Below are 19,718 nucleotides of genomic sequence, written 5' to 3'. Positions count from 1 at the left end.
CCCATCTTTTTTTTTTTTAATCTTAAGGCATTTAAGTTTAAACTAAACAGTTGCTAAACAAAACTAAAATAATGTTCTGTTCTGAGGTTCTGGTTCTGTGAGAATGCTAAGATAAAATTAAGACTCGGAGGATATGGGCACCTGGGTGGCTCAGTGAGTTAAGTCACTGCCTTCAGCTCAGGCCATGATCTCAGGGTCCTGGGATCGAGTCCCGCATCGGGCTCTCTGCTCAGCAGGGAGCCTGCTTCCATCTCTCTCTCTCTCTCTCTCTCTCTCTCTGCCTGCCTCTCCATCTACTTGTGATCTCTATCAAATAAATAAATAAAATCTTTAAAAAAAAAAAAGACTCGGAGGATATTAAAAAGAGGCTCTAAGAACCACAAAAACAAAGGCCTTATGAGTTTTAGACTCAGATCTGTTAGTACCATCCTGTCAACACATAGCTCAGTGCACAAGAGAAATGTTCAGGTTAATTTTTATTTTTTGAATAATTGTTCAAAATTCAAAACGGTATACAATTAAGTCTTTTTTCAACCTCCTGTACCATAGCCACCTAGTTCCTAAAGTCATTTATGCATATAAAAGTAAGTAATAGGGGCGCCGGGGTGGCTCTGTGGGTTAAGCCTCTGCCTTCAGCTCAGGTCATGATCTCAGGGTCCTGGGATCGAACCCCACATCTCTGCTCAGCAGGGAGCCTGCTTCCCCCTCTCTTTGCCTGCCTACTTGTGATCTCTCTCTCTCGCTCCCTGTGTGTCAAATAAATAAATAAAATCTTTTAAAAAAAAGTAAATAATATATATATATATGTGGTTCTCCTCCACCCTCTGTAACACAAGTGGTCATATATCCCTGGATGCCAGTGTTTGGTACATATTTACATATGCCTACATGGGCTGTACAGTGTATTCTCAGTAAATATCACATTAATATGTTCCGCTTTAAAGATTTCTATGTATTAATTTTATTTTGTTCCTTTTTCTCTCAAGTTAACCTTGATTCTAGATTTACTACCAGAAGCATAAAGGAAAGGGATGAAGAAATAGCCCTTAAAATTTGGAGATAAGAAGGTTCGGATGTCAGGGCCAGGAGGATTATATGGACAGATAGAGGCCTCTGATGACTCATGTGATTGGATCTGTTCTGCAATGTTCTAAGACTAGAGTAGACCATCTTGTATGACAAGTGATAGTCTAGGCTGTAGTCAGTCAGCTTTGGGGAGTTTAGCAAGAATAATAATATAGTACTTTGCCCGAGCAAAGCCTTCAGGACCTAAATGTAAAGCTTCTTTGAGTTAGTGCTAAGGAAATTCCAAGAATTGGCAGAATATGGTAAATAGAAGACTGTGAGTGGGAGGCTTGTAGATGAAAAAATGCTGTATCAAGACCCTGTACCAGAGTGGATATGAGCCGTTACCTGCAGCTGATGAGCTCCAAAAAGAGCGAAACCTATTAGGTCCTGCAGTACTGGCTTAAGATGGAAAACCTTGATTATATTCCATGGGCATTTGGTTTTGTTTTGTCATATTTTGTATTGGAAGGGAATAACTCCTATTCAGTCTCCTTGTGCTAGTGTATTTCCTCTTCTAGTCCTTTTTCTCAGGAGTCACCTGAATGAGATCATTCCAAAGGGAAGTTGGATCTAGTTTGATTAGATTGTGACCTGGTCTAATCTAAATGGCCAGGCTCTCCCCCCTAGGCAATCTCATCTACTCCCATAATTTTAATTGTCCCATTATGATGATGGCAACTCCAAAATCTTCTTTGGCTAACCTTTTTCTCTGAGTTCCTGAGTCACTACTGAAATATGTGTACTTTTGTGTTCAATGGGCATTTCAAATCCATCAAACTGATTGTTACCTTCCCTACTTCCCCTTCCCTCCAAGCCACTGCTACACAGTTTGTGTGTGTGTGTGTGTTTGAGTGCATGTGCGCACGCACACATATCCAAGACAAATTTTCATTCATTTCTTGTTTGGTTATTCCAGTGCAGTCCTCCCAGACACATAAACTAAAAGCCTAAGAGGTATTGTCTACTCCTTCCTCTTTATCACCACCTCCCACAAATAAGAGACTATCAAGCCCTAAAGATTTGCCTCCAAAATCTATCTTAAGTCAGTCTCCCTTCCAGATCCTCAGTTACTGCCTTCCTTCAGGACCCTATACCACTTTTCTGGACTACAGTAGCTGCCCGCTAGCCTTCCTATCTAATTTCTCCCCTTACTGACTCTATCCAGTTCTGACAGGGTGATCTCTTTAAAGACTAGATGTGGTCGTGTCACTCCCTTTATTAAAACTCTTGAGTGGCTCACCTGTAGGATATAGTCCATGTTCCTCGGTTGATAAACGAAGCTTTTCTCCATCTAGTCAGTGACTGTCCTCTCCTTTGCTCTTCAGCAGCATGCAACTTGTAATTTCCCAGACTGACCATGTGTTTTGTTTTTGTTTTTGTTTTTGTTTTTGTTTTTGTGTTCTACCTAGAATTCCCTCTCCTGGAATCCATCCTATTACCCCATCCAGTGGTATGCTGGAGCCAGCTCCTCCTAGCTAGGGAGAACTGTTAAATATTCAGGAATTTTGCCAGCCAGTTTTTAACCCAAAAACAGCCATGATGGGGGTATTTTCACCACAAACATCAGCAAATATTATAAATCAGGACTTTCCCTCCATCCTCACCCCTACAAAAGTTGGTCCTAGCACACCAGTACTCCTGTCCAACTGCCAACAACCTTTGCCTCAAATTCTGGCTTAGGTAGTTCTTTGAAACCTTTCCTGCCCAGCCCTCTTTCCTCTATACAAATAAAATTGCTACTTCTAAACACTTTACAGCTTGATTATAGCATTTTTTGACGTATAGTATAACTCTGTGTTTACATGTCCCTTTTTAATATTAAACTCTTAGGTTCCTGGGACAGAGTATACCTCTCAGTTGTCTTTGCATCTGTCATCATTCATTCACTTAACATTCACTGAACTGATAACACACCAAACTGATACATTTAATGTGTCTCAGGCACTGTTCTCAGGATATAAAGGTGAGGGGATTTAGCCACTGTGTAAGAAGCTCATAGTTAGTCCATAGTAAGAGAGAAAATCAAATAGCTCATTATAATACAGTGAGACAAGTCCATTGCTAGAAAGCTGTACAAGACACATTGGAGCCTAAAACAAAACAACCCTGCACAGTATAATGGGAAAGTCTTCACAGAGCAGGTAAGGCTTAAAGGATGAACAAAAATTTGTTGCCTTTTAATAGGTGCTACAGTTAGTATTTTTATAGATAGAACTTTTTAGTAGAAACTTTTTCCATTGTGGAAAGCTGAATTATACACAGTTCTTTGTTTCAGAGTAAATAGCAGTTTTATGTGGAAACCTTGTATAAATGTCTATGTATTAGGCATTCTCAGAATGAGTACAGAAAGCACTGAATGCTGTATCTGTTATCACAGTAATGTTTTGTAGCAGACTATTCCCAAACTCCATCATTGCCTGATACTATAACAGTTTATCATTTCTTACGAATGTAACGGCCAGGTAGGCAGTGCTGGTCTGGCCAACCTTAGCTGACTGGGCTGGGTTTACTCATGGTTCTGTAGTCAGCCTGAAGGTCAGCCCGAGTCTAGCTTCTTTGGGATGCTGTTGGCTAAGTCAGCTCAGCTCTCCTCCATGCGTCTCTTCTAGCCTGCTAACTCAATGTTCTGGTGGTGGTGATAAGAGCACAAGAGAGGAGGTGGAAAGATGAAAGTCCCTGTGCAGGCCTCTGCTTGCCTCAAGCTTGCTACTGTCCACTTGACCAAAGCAAACCATGTGGCTAAGTCCAGTTAGTGTAGGAGAAATGGGTAGAGGAAAATGTGAAGAACTGGGACCATGACTGTAGTCAATCTACCAAAACACTGTGCTGAGCTCTGTCCTAGACCTTGGGTTACTCTACAGATGTTCCTTGCTCTTGAATTTGCTTACAGTTGGTTGGGTGCTCTGGTGATAATGAGTAAACTTTGAGCAGTCTAGGCCTATTATTCTTATTTCAGTTTTGAGTGTTTGTTTTTATCCAGCTCTTGAAATGGTATTAATTATTTGGGAGGCAGAAACTGAAGAAACCCTCATTTAGCAGTATCTAATCAAGATATTAAATCCTTGACATATTCTAGTCCCTTAAACTTTTTGACTAAAAAGCCATGGTGTCCACAATAAGGAAAAAACTACTTGTAGAAGTTTAAAAACATGTTTGTTTTTAAAGGTCAATTATGTATGGGCGCCTGGCTGGCTCAGTTGGTAGAGCATGTAACTCTTGATCTTGGGGTTGTCAGTTCAAGCTCTGCATTGGACCTAGAGCTTACTTAAAATAAAATTAAATAAAATAAAGTAAAATAGAGATCAATTATTTAATCTCTCCAACTTAGCATCTGATGAGCTAGATTCCTCATATAAAATGCAAAACTTCAATGTGGGAGAAATTTCAGTCCATTTATGAAAAAGAAACTATTTATTGAGGCCTTAAGAACAGAGCAGCTCCTTTACTTTTAACTAGTAGCCTTGGGAATAGGGAACATTAAATAACGGTTCATAAAATGTGCTCTTTTGGGTCTTTATCCAGAAGTAACTGAAGCATCCAAAATGACCCCCTTTTTTAATGAAGTTCATGTAGTCCGTGTTTGTTTAGTTTTCATCATCCTCATCATTGAGACAAATGGGCAAATGGAGAGATGTTAAGTAGGAATGAAAGAGTCCCAGAAATGGAAAAGGATGTGTGGCCGGGACAGAAAATAAATCCACAGAGCCAACTTCTGAGCAAGTGATTGGATCAGGAGAGTCTACCTCCCAGTTGTGCTCCAGTGGCTTTTCCCCCAAAGGAGGGTCAGTATGGCTTGCAGGATCACTGTGGTTCCCTTGACCTTTATTTTACTTTGTATTTTAGTTTTCCTGTCAGGCTTGCTCCCTGCTCCCAGCACTAGGTGGAAGGACTTGTTGCAGTTCTCTAAAGCCACTGCGAGTAGGGCAGGGAACTAGAAGTAGCTACCTGAGGAAAGAATCATGATCAAAAAAAATTTTTAAAGATTTTATTTATTTATTAGAGAGAGAGAGCATGAGGAGGGGGGGAGGGTCAGAGGGAGAATCAGACTCCCCACCAAGCAGGGAGCCCGATGAGGGACTCAATCCTGGACTCTAAGACCGCGACCCAAGCCTAAGGCAGTTGCTCAACCAACTGAGACACCCAGGCATCCCATGTTCAAATATTTTTAAGAGAAATAATATGAACCTCAAGAAATGATTGTTGTCCCTACAATTTAATGTGCTGATTCTAAAACTAGGAGACTTAAAAAGAGATTACAGGGGCGACTGGGTGGCTCAGTCGTTAAGCGTCTGCCTTTGGCTCAAGTCATGATCCTAGGGTCCTGGGTTCGAGCCCCATGTCAAGCAGGGAGCCCACTTCTCGCTCTCCCACTTGTGTTCCCTCTCTCACTGTGTCTCTCTCTCTCTGTCAAATACATACATACATACATAATAAAAAAAAAAAGATTACAATGTGGACGTAAATTCAACCTTGAATTGGCTGCATTCGGAAAAATAATCCAGTCTTCTTACAGCATAGTGGCATGAGAGAAAGTGTGGTGCCCTGGCTCTGCCCTTTGTGCTTACTGAGTACAGTGTCTGTCCAGCTGGATAGTGGAGGCTTTTAGATTTGAAGATCTTTGGGGATCCTGTCAAGCTCCAGCACACTGCTGTGTTTTTTGGCTTTCTGAGGTTGTGGCAGATCCTCATCTTGGTAACACTAATTTTTATCTATTCTAGAAGAAGATGAGCAGAGGAGGGAGTTGTTATATGGAGGCAAAGTGAGTACAGTAATAGCCAAAGGTCAATCTTTAGATAAGCTCTCTAGCTGATCTCCTGCTAGCTGAGGTAGTCTCAGCCTGCTACTTCTCCGCCATCTTCGCAAGTTTTCAGTAATAGCCAAAGGTCAGAAGAGACTCCATCATGTTAGTATAAAGCCTCAGTTACCTCTTTTGCCACCAGATGGCGACCAGACACTTGCAAGACAAGAATTAGCTTTAGCTAAGACTTTTTTTTTTAAAAGATTTTATTTATTTGACAGAGATCACAAGTAGGCAGAGAGGCAGGCAGAGAGAGGGAAAAGCAGGCTCCCTGCTGAGCAGAGAGCCCGATGCAGGGCTCGATCCCAGGACCCTGGGATCATGACCTGAGCTAAGAGTAGAGGCCTTAACCCACTGAGCCACCCAGGTGCCCCAGCTTTAGCTAAGACTTAACAAATGTCTTAAGAAATGAAGAAATTATAAGTTAATGGTGTAACTGATTATATCTATGTCTAAAACCCTGTCAAACTATCAGCAATAGTTTCAGCAGTGAAAGGCCGTTACCTATGATTCATACATTAGATAGTTACCCAAGGTATAGTTTATGCCTACCTATAGTTACTTAATGTTAAGAATCCTTTATCAAAGAGGATGATGTGATCAGAGTTTGAAATCATAATGCGTATAAAGTAAGCAAGAGAGAATTGATTAATTCATCAAATGCTGGTATACTTGGAATGAAGGACCATTCTTTAAAACCTTAAAATTAATAAAGATAAAAATAGAGATATAAAAATTGTCTTTGTTAATACTAGAAGTACTGCTATATATAGTTCAATAAAGTAAACTTATCCATAAAAGGTCTATCAGTGAACATTAAGAGAAAATCCGAAGTGCTTAAGGAACATTTCTGAACTGTGGATGTGACATCGAGGGCTCTTTTTTTTTTTTTTTTTTTTAAAGATTTTATTTATTTATTTGACAGACAGAGATCACAAGTAGGCAGAGAGGCAGGCAGAGAGAGAGAGGGAAGCAGGCTCCCTGCTGAGCAGAGAGCCCGATGCGGGACTCGATCCCAGGACTCCGAGATCATGACCTGAGCCGAAGGCAGCGGCTTAACCACTGAGCCACCCAGGCGCCCGGGTTGACAGACTTTCTGTAAACGGTCAGATAACAAATATTTTAGGCTTGCAGTTTATATGGCCTCTGTCTACTCAATGCTACCATTGTAGTATGAAGTAGCTGTATACAATATGTAAACAAATGAGTGCGACTATTCCAGTAAAACTTTATTTACAAAAAGAGGCAGCAGGCAAGATTTGGCCATGTGCCATAGTTTGCTAACCCACATGAGGGTGAAGGCTAGAGTTATAAAGATTTCTCCTTTTTAGGCCTCTATCTCTGGCTTTGGTCAAATAATGGGTTGAATTAGATGATCTCCAACATTTTTCAGGTTTTGTGTCCTTCAGTATCTCTCCCTGAAGCTAAGATCCACCAGGCCAAGTCAGAATGATATTTCTTTTATTTATAAGGTCAAATTTCTAAAAATCCAGCTTGAAAAAATTTGAAAGTCTCCAGAACAGGGTTTCTGAAACTTGGCACTATTAATGTTTTGGTCTGTTGTTTGTTGTGGAGGAGCTGCCGTGTGCCCTAGAGGGGGTTTAGCACCCCTGGCCTCCTCTGCCCATTAGATGCCAGCAGCGCACATGCTCCCCCTCCACACCCAATGCCCCCTGGGGAGCACATCACCCCCAGCAGAGAACCACTGCTCTGGAGACTTGTATGAGTAACTGGAAGAATATCAAAACTTGAGATCAGGCCATTTGACTCAGGATGGCCACCAAGATAATAAAAGCATTCCTTCAGGTACAAGGTTGAAAAAGCCAAGCCCAAAAGAACAACCAGTTTATTAGAAAGAGAAAGGTGATGAGAATCAAAGGGGACTGGAAACTTGGTAGTAGATTGCTTTTTATTTTTATTTTATTTTATTTATTTGTGTATTTATTTTTGAGTGAAAGGGAGTGAGCGGGTGGGCGAGTAGAGGAGCAAAGAGAGAGGGAGAGAGAGAATCCTAAGCAGTTTCTACACTTGGTGTGGAGCCCAACTCGGGGATCAATCTTCTGACCCTGAGATCATGACCTGAACCGAAATCCAGAGATGGACACTAAACTGAGCCACGCGTGTGCCCTGGTAGATTGCATTTTAATACTGATTTAAATCATTTTATGGAAAGTGATCTTAGAACCACTGAACCAAAATAGATGGCTCTATATAACAGGTAGGTAAAAAGTCAAACAAAAAAACATGTCTGAAGAGAGATCTAGAAGAGATCATTAACGTCAAAAATGTTTACTTTTCACTCCGTATCACTTGAGATCTCTAGCAGAAAGAACTCAGACTGGATGATTCATTAGCCCTTATCTATCAAGTCTGGGTTTTTTGTTTTGTTTTGCTTTAAATGGATAAATCAAGTACAGTTTATTTCTACAGTAGAATATTACTTAGTGGAGAAAATGAATGCAGTATAGCTTCACACAGCTGCGTAGGTGGATCCTTAAAAGTAGATTTTAGGGCGCCTGGGTGGCTCAGTGGGTTAAGCTGCTGCCTTCGGCTCAGGTCATGATGTCAGGGTCCTGGGATCGAGTCCCGCATCGGGCTCTCTGCTCAGCAGGGGGCCTGCTTCCCTTCCCCTCTCTCTGCCTGCCTCTCTGCCTACTGTGATCTCTCTCTGTCAAATAAATAAATATTTAAAAAAAAGTAGATTTTAAATGTCAGTAAAGCTGCTCCTTTAAAAGTCTAGACCACATAGCTGGCTTATGATTTAGCTACAATTAAAAGCTAAAGTCATCTATATTGAACTATAAGAGCACTTGATTTCCATCTTCCTTTTGTTTATGCCCATATTATTTCTTTTAGGAATTCATTCTCTTTCAGTTGTAATTACAGAATATTAATCATAGCCAATAAGCCCTGAAAATCCATATGGCTTTGAACAAGAAATTTTTGGGTTTTGTCTTATTTTGCCTCTTGTTTTCCTTATAGTGACTTTAACACGGTGTGATGTTTTCTGAACAGTGATCTGAGAACTCAAAATACTGATTCTAATCTCAGGTTCTGTTTTTGACTTGTCATATCACCTGGGGCAGTCTCCCCACTGCTGAGGGAAACAGTTTGTTCATCTTTAAAATGGTAGAGATTCCCCAGCTTCCCAAGGTGGTTACATAAGAATCATCATTTTGTTTTTATTTTAATTCCAGTATAGTTAACATACAGTGTCATATTAGTTTCAGGAATACAATATGGTGATTCAACAGTTACATAAGAATTATCTTCAAAGGCTTATTTAATAGGTAGATTTCTATGGTTTATTCCCAGCTCTTGATTCTTTAGTGTAGGGTAAGGCTTAGGAAGCCCACATGATTCTGGTGCATCACCATGTTTGAGAAGGATTAAAGATGATCTCTAAGGACCTTTCAACTCTAAAATGCAGTGTTACATGAGATCTCTATTTCCCTAAATGCCTTTTATTATATTTTTTAAAGATTTTATTTATTTATTTGACAGACAGAGATCACAAGTAGGCAGAGAGGCAGGCAGAGAGAGAGAGAGGAGGAAGCAGGCTCCCTGCTGAGCAGAGAGCCCGATGTGGGACTCGATCCCAGGACCCTGAGATCATGACCCGAGCCGAAGGCAGCGGCTTAACCCACTGAGCCACCCAGGCGCCCTGCCTTTTATTATATTACCTTCTGGGAGCTCTTTTATATACTGCAAGAAATATTTGAGATCAATACATCGTAGGTTACCCCACATATACACAGCTTTGGTTTGCTATATTGTGATCATCTTATGGCTCAGGATGAGAATCTTGACCCCCAATGATTGTGTTAGAAGATGATTTCCCTTTTCACCAGGGTCCCATCTCAGCTTTCTTTGTCTTCTTCGTTGGATTTAGAGAAGAATTAAATAACTTGATATTCTGATTTCCCTGTAACCATAAAGTGGAATAAAATTAGAAATTCTGTATCGTGGTTAACTTGTTTGTTTTTCTTTAATTTACAGAATGCTCTTTTCAGTTGCATTAGCAGAAATGAAAGTAAGTATATTGTCAATGGTTATATGAGCAGTCCAAAGAGCAAAATACAGTTTAGAGAATACAATTTAGCTGTTACAAGTATTGCCATTATGGCATTATGACGTGGGCTGTTAGTAAGCTGCCTGAAGGATTTTGGTAGGCTCTTTCCTCAGTGGTATTCAGGGTATTCGTGAATTATGACAGTTGCTATGTCTTAACAGTAGCTTTACAAAGCAGATACGACTGTTAGATGGGAAGATCATGCCCTACTTGAATTAATAGGATTACTTGCAGAAATTAAGCATTCCCAGGAGATACAATGTTGTGCTTGCCAAGGACTGGTTCCCAGTTCATTCAGCAGACATTTACTGCCTACTTGCTCTGAGGAGACAGACACAGGATTGATATAGTGTCCCGATAAAAGTGCTGTGGGAGTTCAGAGGAAGGAAGGATCACATCCAGCAGGGGTGTTTAGAGTTGACTTTGTGGAGTTGGCAGCTGAGCTGGGCCTTGAAGGATGGACAATATATCAACAGTGGAGATGGGAGGAAGGGCATCCCAGGTGAAGGGAGTAGTGAGAGCAGTTGCAGCTAGGAGGACACAGCTGAGAACAGACAAGTTGTTTGGATTAGTTTGGCAGTTCAGTGTATCAGAGTATGATAAGAAACATCAGCTGGCTAGACTTTATCTTCTAACCCTCTCTAATTAGGGCTTAATTCACAATTTCCAAGACATTCTCATAGTAATCTCTGTCCTCCCACACTGGCGAGGAAGCCAGGCTAATGGAGGAATCAGAAGATGGGCATCTTTGGCTTTTTTTCGCTTGTCTCTTCTGTCTTCAGTATTCTCCACCCCACCCCTCAGTTTATCTTAAGGTTAATGGTGATACATGTAGCCATTAATTACTCTTTTTGTTGAAATTGAACAGTTCAGCAATGAGGACACTAAGTAGTAACTGTAAGTTACAAACAGGTGGCACAATAAGTATTAAACAGTTTCCTGATGCAGGAAACAGACCTACCCTATATCAGTGCAGTCCTAGTTTAATTTGTGTATAATTTTATCCTTGTCATTATTTCTGGAAGTTGCCTGATTCCTTGCTGATTCCCTGGTCGGTGGAATTCACCAGAAACCTGATTCTGGTTCTTCCATAACCTGTAATAATTGTAAGAGATTTCCTACCTGCCTTTCTCTTACCCATTTCCTGCCATACCTGGGTCCCCTTCAGCTTCGCACAGACCCTCTAACCTCTCCTATGTGGGTCTCTTGCACTTCCCCAATATAAAACCCACATCTGCACCCCCAACCACTCATCTAGGCCCCCCCAGAGACCTGAGATGGTCCCCCTTGATTTCTAAAAATGCACAAATCAAAAAAAGTATTTCAAATGTGGGTTTTACTTTTCAGTATTAAAGCAGATAATATCAGTTGTGAGGTAAAGACCACTTCAAATTAGACATGTTCTTAGAGATGTTCAAATGCAATAGAACTTTTGAGAATTTTTTTCAAGATACACAGTTATATAACTGTCAAATATATTAAATTAGCCTGGTATCCCAGTTTTTACTGGTCCTATTTTATAAATGGGGAGCATATTGGGTTTGGTTTTATTTGCCTTGCTTTGTTTGTTATTAATCTCCACAAATCTAACATGAAAAGAAGCTGTTCCAGTGGTTCTTGGCATGGGCAGTATTGGCATTTGGGGAGACTGCTTTGGTTCTGTGAGATGGCCCTGTACGTTGCACAGCAGTGAACAAACCCAACCCCATGCACTAAATGCCAGCAGTGGTCCCCAAGTCATTGTGAAAACCAGAAACATGCAGGGGGTGATAGCACTATTCCTGAGAACCTGTGCTGGATAGACTATATACTCACAAATACTGACTCTCAACACCAGCAAGCACCTGAATGTCCTCATGGCTATGCCTATAGTAGTGATGATTTAATCTGTGCCATGGCTTTATTTCTCAAATACAAAAAGGTACATAATGTTCTATTAATATTCTGATGACTTATTGTTAGCAAATGGCTATTTCCATTTCAACATCATCTCCTTTTCTTCCCCCTAGTGGGCTCCGTTTGTTGCAGTTATGCAGGCCATCACACAAACTGCCGAGAATACTGTCAAGCCATCTTTCGAACAGACTCTTCTCCTGGTCCATCTCAGATCAAAGCAGTGGAAAATTATTGTGCCGCTATCAGCCCGCAATTAATACACTGTGTGAACAATTATACCCAATCTTATCCAATGAGGAACCCAACAGATAGTAAGTCAAATGAACATACTCCTCTCATTTCAGTCATTGGTAAAATCATTTGTAAAAAGGAAGTAAATTCTTGGGAGATCTGCATGGGTCAGTTGTTTAAGCGTCTGACTCTTGATCTCAGCTCAGGTCTTGATCTCAGGATCGCGAGTTCAAGCACCCCATTGGGCTCCATGCTGGCTGGGTGTGGCGCGTACTTAAAAAAAGCAAGTAAATTCTTGTAGATATCTGCAGTCTCAGTCATTTGGAAAACACCAGACTTCCTTTGGAGTTTTAATTTGGCAGATTGCATATTATTAAGCTGAAAGGTACCAAGAAAGGTAGAGCTGTCCAGGGTATGAGGAAGCAGGCACTCTTTGTTCTGGGGATGAGAGAATTCATTGGTATGGATATTTTGAAAGGAAGTTGGGTTATGACCATGAGAATTTCAAATGATCAGACCTTTTAATCTAGCAATTCCATTTCTCAGAATTTATCCTTCATGAAGATTCATAAATTAGCAAAACTATACACACACATGTAAAGGATGTTTGCTACCACACTGATGGTAATGGAGAAAAATTAGAAATAACCCAAGTACCCATCAATAAGGTATTGATTAAAGTTGATGAAATAAATTATAAATCTGTATAATAACAATACTTCATAACCAACATAAAGAAAAAAGCATGTTAATGGAAAAAGAAGTCCAAGATATAGTAAGGAAGATAGTCAAGTTGCAGAACTAACTGTATAATATAATACATTTTTAGTTATATATTATTTCATGTTTTTATAATGTTTGAATTTTTATAATGAACAGTTATTACTTTTACAATAAAAGAATCATAAAAATGAGAAGAGATCCTGATACTTTGGAAAATCAGGACCTCCTAATGAACCTGTACCTTATGGGGTCTTCAAAGTCTCAGCTTTATATGTTCTATAATCCATTTTCTTCATTTAAAAGTGACCAAACTTTAAGCAATTGACTAATTAACCAAACTGACAAAACACTTAGAAGATTTATAAACCAAATGCCAAAATTTTGTTTGAAATTTTTTGAAAGACTTGTTTTTGTAAACTCGGAGGCAGTGATATGTGTCCAGCAGCTGAAGCAGAACTCTAATGCTTATAATATTTTGTGGTGTGGCTATATGATGAAATCAGAGGATGAAGCATTTGCCACAGATAACCTTTATTCATTTTTTTTTATTTTAAAGATTTTATTTATTTATTTGTTGGAGAGAGAAAGCAAGAGTGTGAGTGAGCACAAGCAGGGGGAGCAGCAGCCAGAAGGAGAAACAGGCTCCTCACTGGGCAGTGAGCCTGATGTGCAACTTGATCCCATATCCCCAGGATCATGACCTGAGCTGAAAGCAGATACTTAATCACTGAGCCACCCAGGCATCCCTAATTCATTTTTTTTAAAGATTTATTTATTTTATAGAGAGGGTGCGTGTGCATGGGGGGGAAGGGCTAGAGGGAGATGGAAAGAGAATCTTAAGCAGACTCCCTACTGAGTGCAGTGCAGACTCAATCTCCAAACCCTGAGATCCCTACCTAGGCCAAAACGAAGAGTCTGATGCTTAACTGACGGCACCACCCAGGCACCCTAAACTTCATTCATTTTAAAGGCAGAAGCAACCGGATGTCTTGTCAGAATTTGCTGTTGTATTATTTAAATACAGCTTAGGGGGGCCTGGGTGGCTCAGTAGGTTAAAGCTTCTCCTTAGGCTCAGGTCATGATCCCAGGCACCTAGGATTGAGTCCCACAGTGGGCACCCTGCTCATCAGGGAGCCTGCTTCTCCCTTTCCCTCTGACCCTCCCCTCTACTTGTTCTGTTGCTCGAGTCCTCTTTCTTTCTCTCTAAAATGAATAAATTAAAAAATCTTAAAAAAATAAATTACAACTTAGTTAACTTGCACAGATATATGAAAGCTCTATATCCCAGAATGTGATAGAATATGGTTTTTGTGCATTTTGCTATTGAAATTAGTCATCTCTGTCATTCTGTCAAGAACACAGTCCCTTTTAGGGAGTTGTTTCTAGCATGAAATAATTCCAGTTTTATCTGTAATGATTATGTTCCTTTTCCAGGAACATAAGATACTTTGCATGTCAGGACTTCCTAGGTGTAGGATGAGATGACCTTTCATTTGTGTAGTATTGGTGCTAAAGATCCCATGTTGGAGACAATGGTAAATTCTGGTAATAGATACCTTAACTACCTTTAGCTCTTCAGTTATTTGTTAGACTGCAAATAATGGAGAGAGAATTTGGTAGACCCTGTGTACTGCGGATACTGACATATGACTGAGTAGTAGTGTTTCCGGGATACCACCATGTTCTTCTGTTCTGAGCAGTGCATGACATAAAAGCAGCTAATTAAGACACATATATTCTGAAAATGTAGGTTTATATTGCTGTGACAGAGCTGAGGACCATGCTTGCCAAAACGCCTGTAAGAGAATTTTGATGTCTAAGAAAACAGAGATGGAGATTGTTGATGGCCTCATTGAGGGTTGTAAGACGCAGCCTTTGCCTCAGGATCCTCTTTGGCAGTGTTTTCTTGAAAGCTCACAGTCTGTTCACCCTGGAGTCACTCTACACCCTCCTCCCTCTACGGGCCTCGATGGAGCTAAATTGCATTGTTGTTCTAAAGCAAACACTTCAACATGTAGGTCAGTATCTCATTTTCCTTTATTAAAACTAGTAGAAAATAGCATTTTACTTAGTGATTTTAAGTCTAGCAAATGTACATTATGTTTTTGCGTTGTGTAGACTTAAGAGTTTAGAAGATGTAAAATCTTGCTTTCATCCAGCAAATATTTATTGAGTGTCATGTGTATATAAGACATTGTTTTTGAACATTGCTAAAAAGAACTGTATTTTGGGGTATAGAGGATTAACATTGGCAGGACAATGAATATTTAAAAATGATGCAACATGGATTCTACCCTCAAGGCTGTCATTAGGTAAGCTTACAGTTTAGAAAATGTTTTGATGTGACCTCTAAGGGACATTCTCTTTGTTAAGTTATGAAACTTTGAACGGTAACTGACCTTTTGTATATATTGGTGAATGATCTGGGTTGGCACTTAAACCCAAAGTTAGATAGCATTCATTTGGATGATACACTTAGGGAAAAATTACACAAATATAAGACAGAAGAAACAATCTAGAAACAAGAATAAATGGCAGTAACTAAGGTTATCGTAAAACACAGGTGAACTAGAAGTTTACTTTATTAGGGATATTTTAGATGAAAATGGACCACGTATTACTAGAAATCCTGAAATATCACCTACCATGAGTGAAACAGTTTTTCCTGAAACTGAATGGACCTTTAGCAAAAAGTTTGCCTAGAATAACTCCTCAAATACCAAAGATATTTAAAAAGCTGGAAGATATCCGAAGAAAATTAACAGAAGAGCTTAAAGAGAATTTAAGTTGGTCCGGTAATTAAGGGATTTTGATTGCTGATGGGAATTAAATGTATTTATGGGAGGGATGCTGAGTAATTCTTTGAATGTCCTTAAAAGTATTTATGCCCTAAAGTCACTGGAGATTGGAATTGCTGTGTCGTCTAGAAGAACTTCACTAAAAAACACTTTGCCCTACCTTACCTTGATGTAGGGGTTTTGATTTATTTCCACCTTATGATCGGTGTTGGTTTGTATAATTCCTGCATACATATAGAAAACTAATTCTCAGATGTTACTGAACAGTCTGTTGAAGGTCATAGAGAAAGTTAAGGACTAGAGAAAGGACTGGTTTCCAGCTCAAGGTACAGAATTTAACTCAGTTGCACCTTCCTCATCTCAAAGATGGATAAGCTCCATGGAGAGCAAGGACTTTATCTTCCCTATTTACTGTGATATATCCAGTGCCTTGAACAGGGTCTAACACAAAATAGGCACTCAGTATACATTAGCAGAGTGAATGAGCAAAATTATAAAAGTAAAAACATCCTCCTGATAGGATTAGTTATGAAAGTCAAATAAAATGTGGCAGGAATGGAGAATTTTTATGTGTGACTTTGCATATTTTGGGAGTATTATATTTTATATTACATTTTTTAACATTTTTATTACTTTTATAAATTTTAAAAATTAAAAATTTTTAATTTTTAAATTAAAATTAAAATTAAACTAATGTGAAATTAGTTTGGAAATGGTACTGATACTATTTTAGTCATATGCAAGTTGCTTTGTAATCATTGAGTACTGCAAATAAGATTGTCATATATGAACTACAGTAGTATATGGAAGCCTTGGAATTCATAAGCTTTTACATGTAAACTACCTTGGCCTATCTTTAAGGATGTAAGTGGCTTTGGGATAACTTTTCAGGGAGAAACTAATGAACCCTAAGTCTGTAATCCTTCTTAAATCTGAGGACCATGTCACAGTTTTACCTCCTGTGATTGAAATATAAATATAGGGAAATCTATCTTTGTGGAGGCAAAACCATATGCCTTACCTTACTTTATGTAAAGGTAAGACAGAGATCAGAAATATAGAAGAAATAACTGTGCCAAGAATAAGGATGTACAAATACTGTAATTAAACATTACCTTTAGCACTGAGCTTTGTAGCAATCACAGGAAATTGGAAAGAAATAGATGACAAAACAAGGCGAAGATTTTCATGGAAAAGTTCACTGTTTATGGCTCTAAATTCTAGGAGATAAATTTGAGTCTTTTGGTTTTAGTAAGTTTTTTTAATTTATATTCTGCAGTATATAGTTCATAGATTTTGAGTTTTATGCAAATCAAATTATTTATTCATTTGGCTCATCTGTGTTTCTGCATTTGTGCCTTTGTTTCAGAGAACTGTGCACCAAACTTTATAGCATGAGCTGGGGCAATACACAGAGTTGGCAAGAATTTGATCGTTTTTGTGAATATAATCCGGTGGAAGTGTCCATGTTGACCTGTTTAGCAGATGTTCGGGAACCTTGCCAGCTGGGCTGTAGAAATCTTACTTACTGTACAAATTTTAACAACAGGTAGGAGTAAACTATTGTACATGGAATGGAAGTATTTTATCATTATCTTTTTCTTAAATAAGTGAAAAGACCACTTTACTCTGATTTTTACTCTGATGCTAAGTTAAAAGGAAGTAGTATTTTTTTTTTTCTGATTTCATCTTTAAATGCTATAATCTATCCAGTACATCACCTCTGGGAAAGGAAGTACCATAACAAAGTTCCTTCTAGGCTAGTGATACTTAAAGCATCTAGAATTCAAAGAACCTTTTCTGCCTCAGTCTACCATTCTTCCCCTCTTCCTTCTATTACACAACCAGTGGAAACAATACATTGCAGAATAAATCACTGTAAACAATTTGGCCATCAAATGCCCTCTTTTGAACTGGTTTACTTCAACCAGTCTGGAAGTCCCACTCAGTTCCCTATTTCATACAAAAATATTGTCTTCTTTGTATTTTCTTGAGGTATCAGTATGGTCAGAAAAACTACGGCCCAAAACTGAATGCCTGAACAAACAGTGAAGAAAACAAAAAGGCATCCAGAGGCATAGAAACACTATGTCAGAGAAGGCAGAGACACAGTTTCTAAGCAAGAGGGGGCTGGTTTTGTGAGCTACAGTCCGGAGATCAAGGGAGCAAAGAGGGAAAGAATCATTCATTTGGGCCAGACAGAAGTTCAAAAGGACATAAATCCTATTCTTTTAAAAGTACTCAGAATATTTCTTTAAAAAGGTATTCAGGGGGCGCCTGGGTGGCTCAGTGGTTTAAGCCTCTGCCTTCAGCTGGGGTCATGATCTCAGGGTCCTGGGATCGAGCCCCACATCGGGCTATCTGCTCAGCAGGGAGCCTGCTTCCCCCTCTCTCTCTCTGCCTGCCTCTCTGCCTACTTGTGGTCTCTCTCTGTCTATCAAATAAATAAATAAATATCTTTTTAAAAAAAAAAAAGGTATTCAGAATATTATTTCGAGTAAGAAAACTGAGATATCTTTACGGCTGGTGATAGAGTATTAGCCAGTAAGGACCTGGTTTAGAGATTGAGTAAATTTGAAACCTATGAAATGTTTGAAGTTAAGCTTGGACTTAAAATTTGGCTTCGGGGGTGCCTGGGTGGCTCAGTGGGTTAAAGCCTCTGCCTTCAGCTCAGGTCATGATCCCAGAGTCCTGGGATCGAGCCCCACATCAGGCTTTCTGCTCTAGCAGGGAGCCTGCTTCCTCCTCTCTCTCTGTCTGCCTCTTTGCCTATTTGTGATCTCTGTCTGTCAAATAAATAAATAAAATCTTTAAAAAAAAAAAATTTGGCTTCGGGGGATAGTGGAGTAGTTTGTATCAAACTAATACTTCTGCAAGTACCAATTATGAACTCTGTACAAAATATGAAAAAAGTATTGTTTTGGAGGTGGTAGAGAGTGACCAAAAGCAGGAGGAGCTGTATCTCATGAAACATAGAAACCATGCTGCATGGTTTCACAGGGCCACATTTATCCAGTTTTTCCTTCATGAGCACCCTTAACCCCCTCACATGGCCTAAAAAATTCAAGCAAAAAGCAGCAGTCTTGGGCTGAGAAGCTAGAGATCAGAGTTTAGGGCTGCCAGGGTGGCTAGATGTAGGAGTAGAAAACCCCAGAAAGGTGGGAACCACAAAAGGAGTTGCGCCCAAATCTGCAAACAAACTCCCTGTAAATCCTTAAATTTAACAAAGTGACAGTATACAAGGTTAACGTAGAAAAGCCAACTGTAATTCTGTATGCTAGCAAACAATAGGAAAATGAAATTTATTTTAAAAATACAAATTTACAAAGTTACATCAAAAAACACGAGATACTTAGGGTAAATTTAACAAAAGAGGTGCAAAATCTGCATATTGAGAACCAGAAAACTTAGCAGAGAAAAATTAAAGACTGTGAATAAACAGAGAGAGGTACCCTGTTAATGGATTAGAAGACTCAATATTGTTAAGATGTTAATTCTCCTGAAACTAATCTCTAGATTGAATACAATCCCAATCAAAATCCCAATGGGTTTTTTTTTCCCCCCCCAATGGGCTTTTTAAGATTGAAATTGCCAGACTAATTCTGAAATTCAAATGAAAATAAAAAGGACCTAGGAAAGCTAAAATAATTTTTTTTTAAGATTTTATTTATTTATTTATTTGACAGATCACAAGTAGGCAGGCAGAGAGAGGGGGGTAAGCAGGCTCCCTGCTAAGCAGAGAGCCTGATGCAGGGCTTGATCCCAGGACCCTGAGACCATGACCTGAGCTAAAGGCAGAGGCCTAACCCAGTGAACCACCCAGGCGCCCCAGCTAAAATAATTTTTAAAAAAATAAAAATGGAGAACTTAGAGTATCTGCTTTTTTTTTTTTTTTTAAAGATTTTACTTATTTATTTGATAGAAGTCACAAGCAGGCAGAGAGAGAGGGAGAAGCAGACTCACTGCTGAGAAGAGATCCTCATGTGAGGCTCGATCCCAGGTCTGGGATCATGACCTGAGCCAAAGGTAGAGGCTTTAACCCACTGAGCCACCCAGGCGCCTCAGAGTACCTGATTTTAAGACTCTTTATAAAGCAACACAAATTAGAGGAACCTAGGGTGTCTCAGTGGGC

The 19,718-nt window shown here is 39.4% G+C and overlaps 1 protein-coding gene across 1 annotated transcript in view; it reads left to right on the top strand.

Moving 5' to 3' along the window:
* Positions 1-19,718, top strand: part of RECK (reversion inducing cysteine rich protein with kazal motifs) — a 75,944-nt gene that overhangs the window by 24,819 nt on the left and 31,407 nt on the right. The window contains exons 7-10 of the mRNA XM_044265369.1: positions 9,866-9,899; positions 11,948-12,145; positions 14,539-14,806; positions 16,956-17,135. Of these exons, the coding sequence (XP_044121304.1) occupies positions 9,866-9,899; positions 11,948-12,145; positions 14,539-14,806; positions 16,956-17,135 (680 nt within the window). The remainder of the gene's footprint in view (positions 1-9,865; positions 9,900-11,947; positions 12,146-14,538; positions 14,807-16,955; positions 17,136-19,718) is intronic.

Source organism: Neovison vison, chromosome 9 (genome assembly GCF_020171115.1).
Source record: "Neovison vison isolate M4711 chromosome 9, ASM_NN_V1, whole genome shotgun sequence".
Classification (NCBI taxonomy): Eukaryota; Metazoa; Chordata; class Mammalia; order Carnivora; family Mustelidae; genus Neogale; species Neogale vison.
This window is presented reverse-complemented; position numbering and strand designations above follow the sequence as displayed.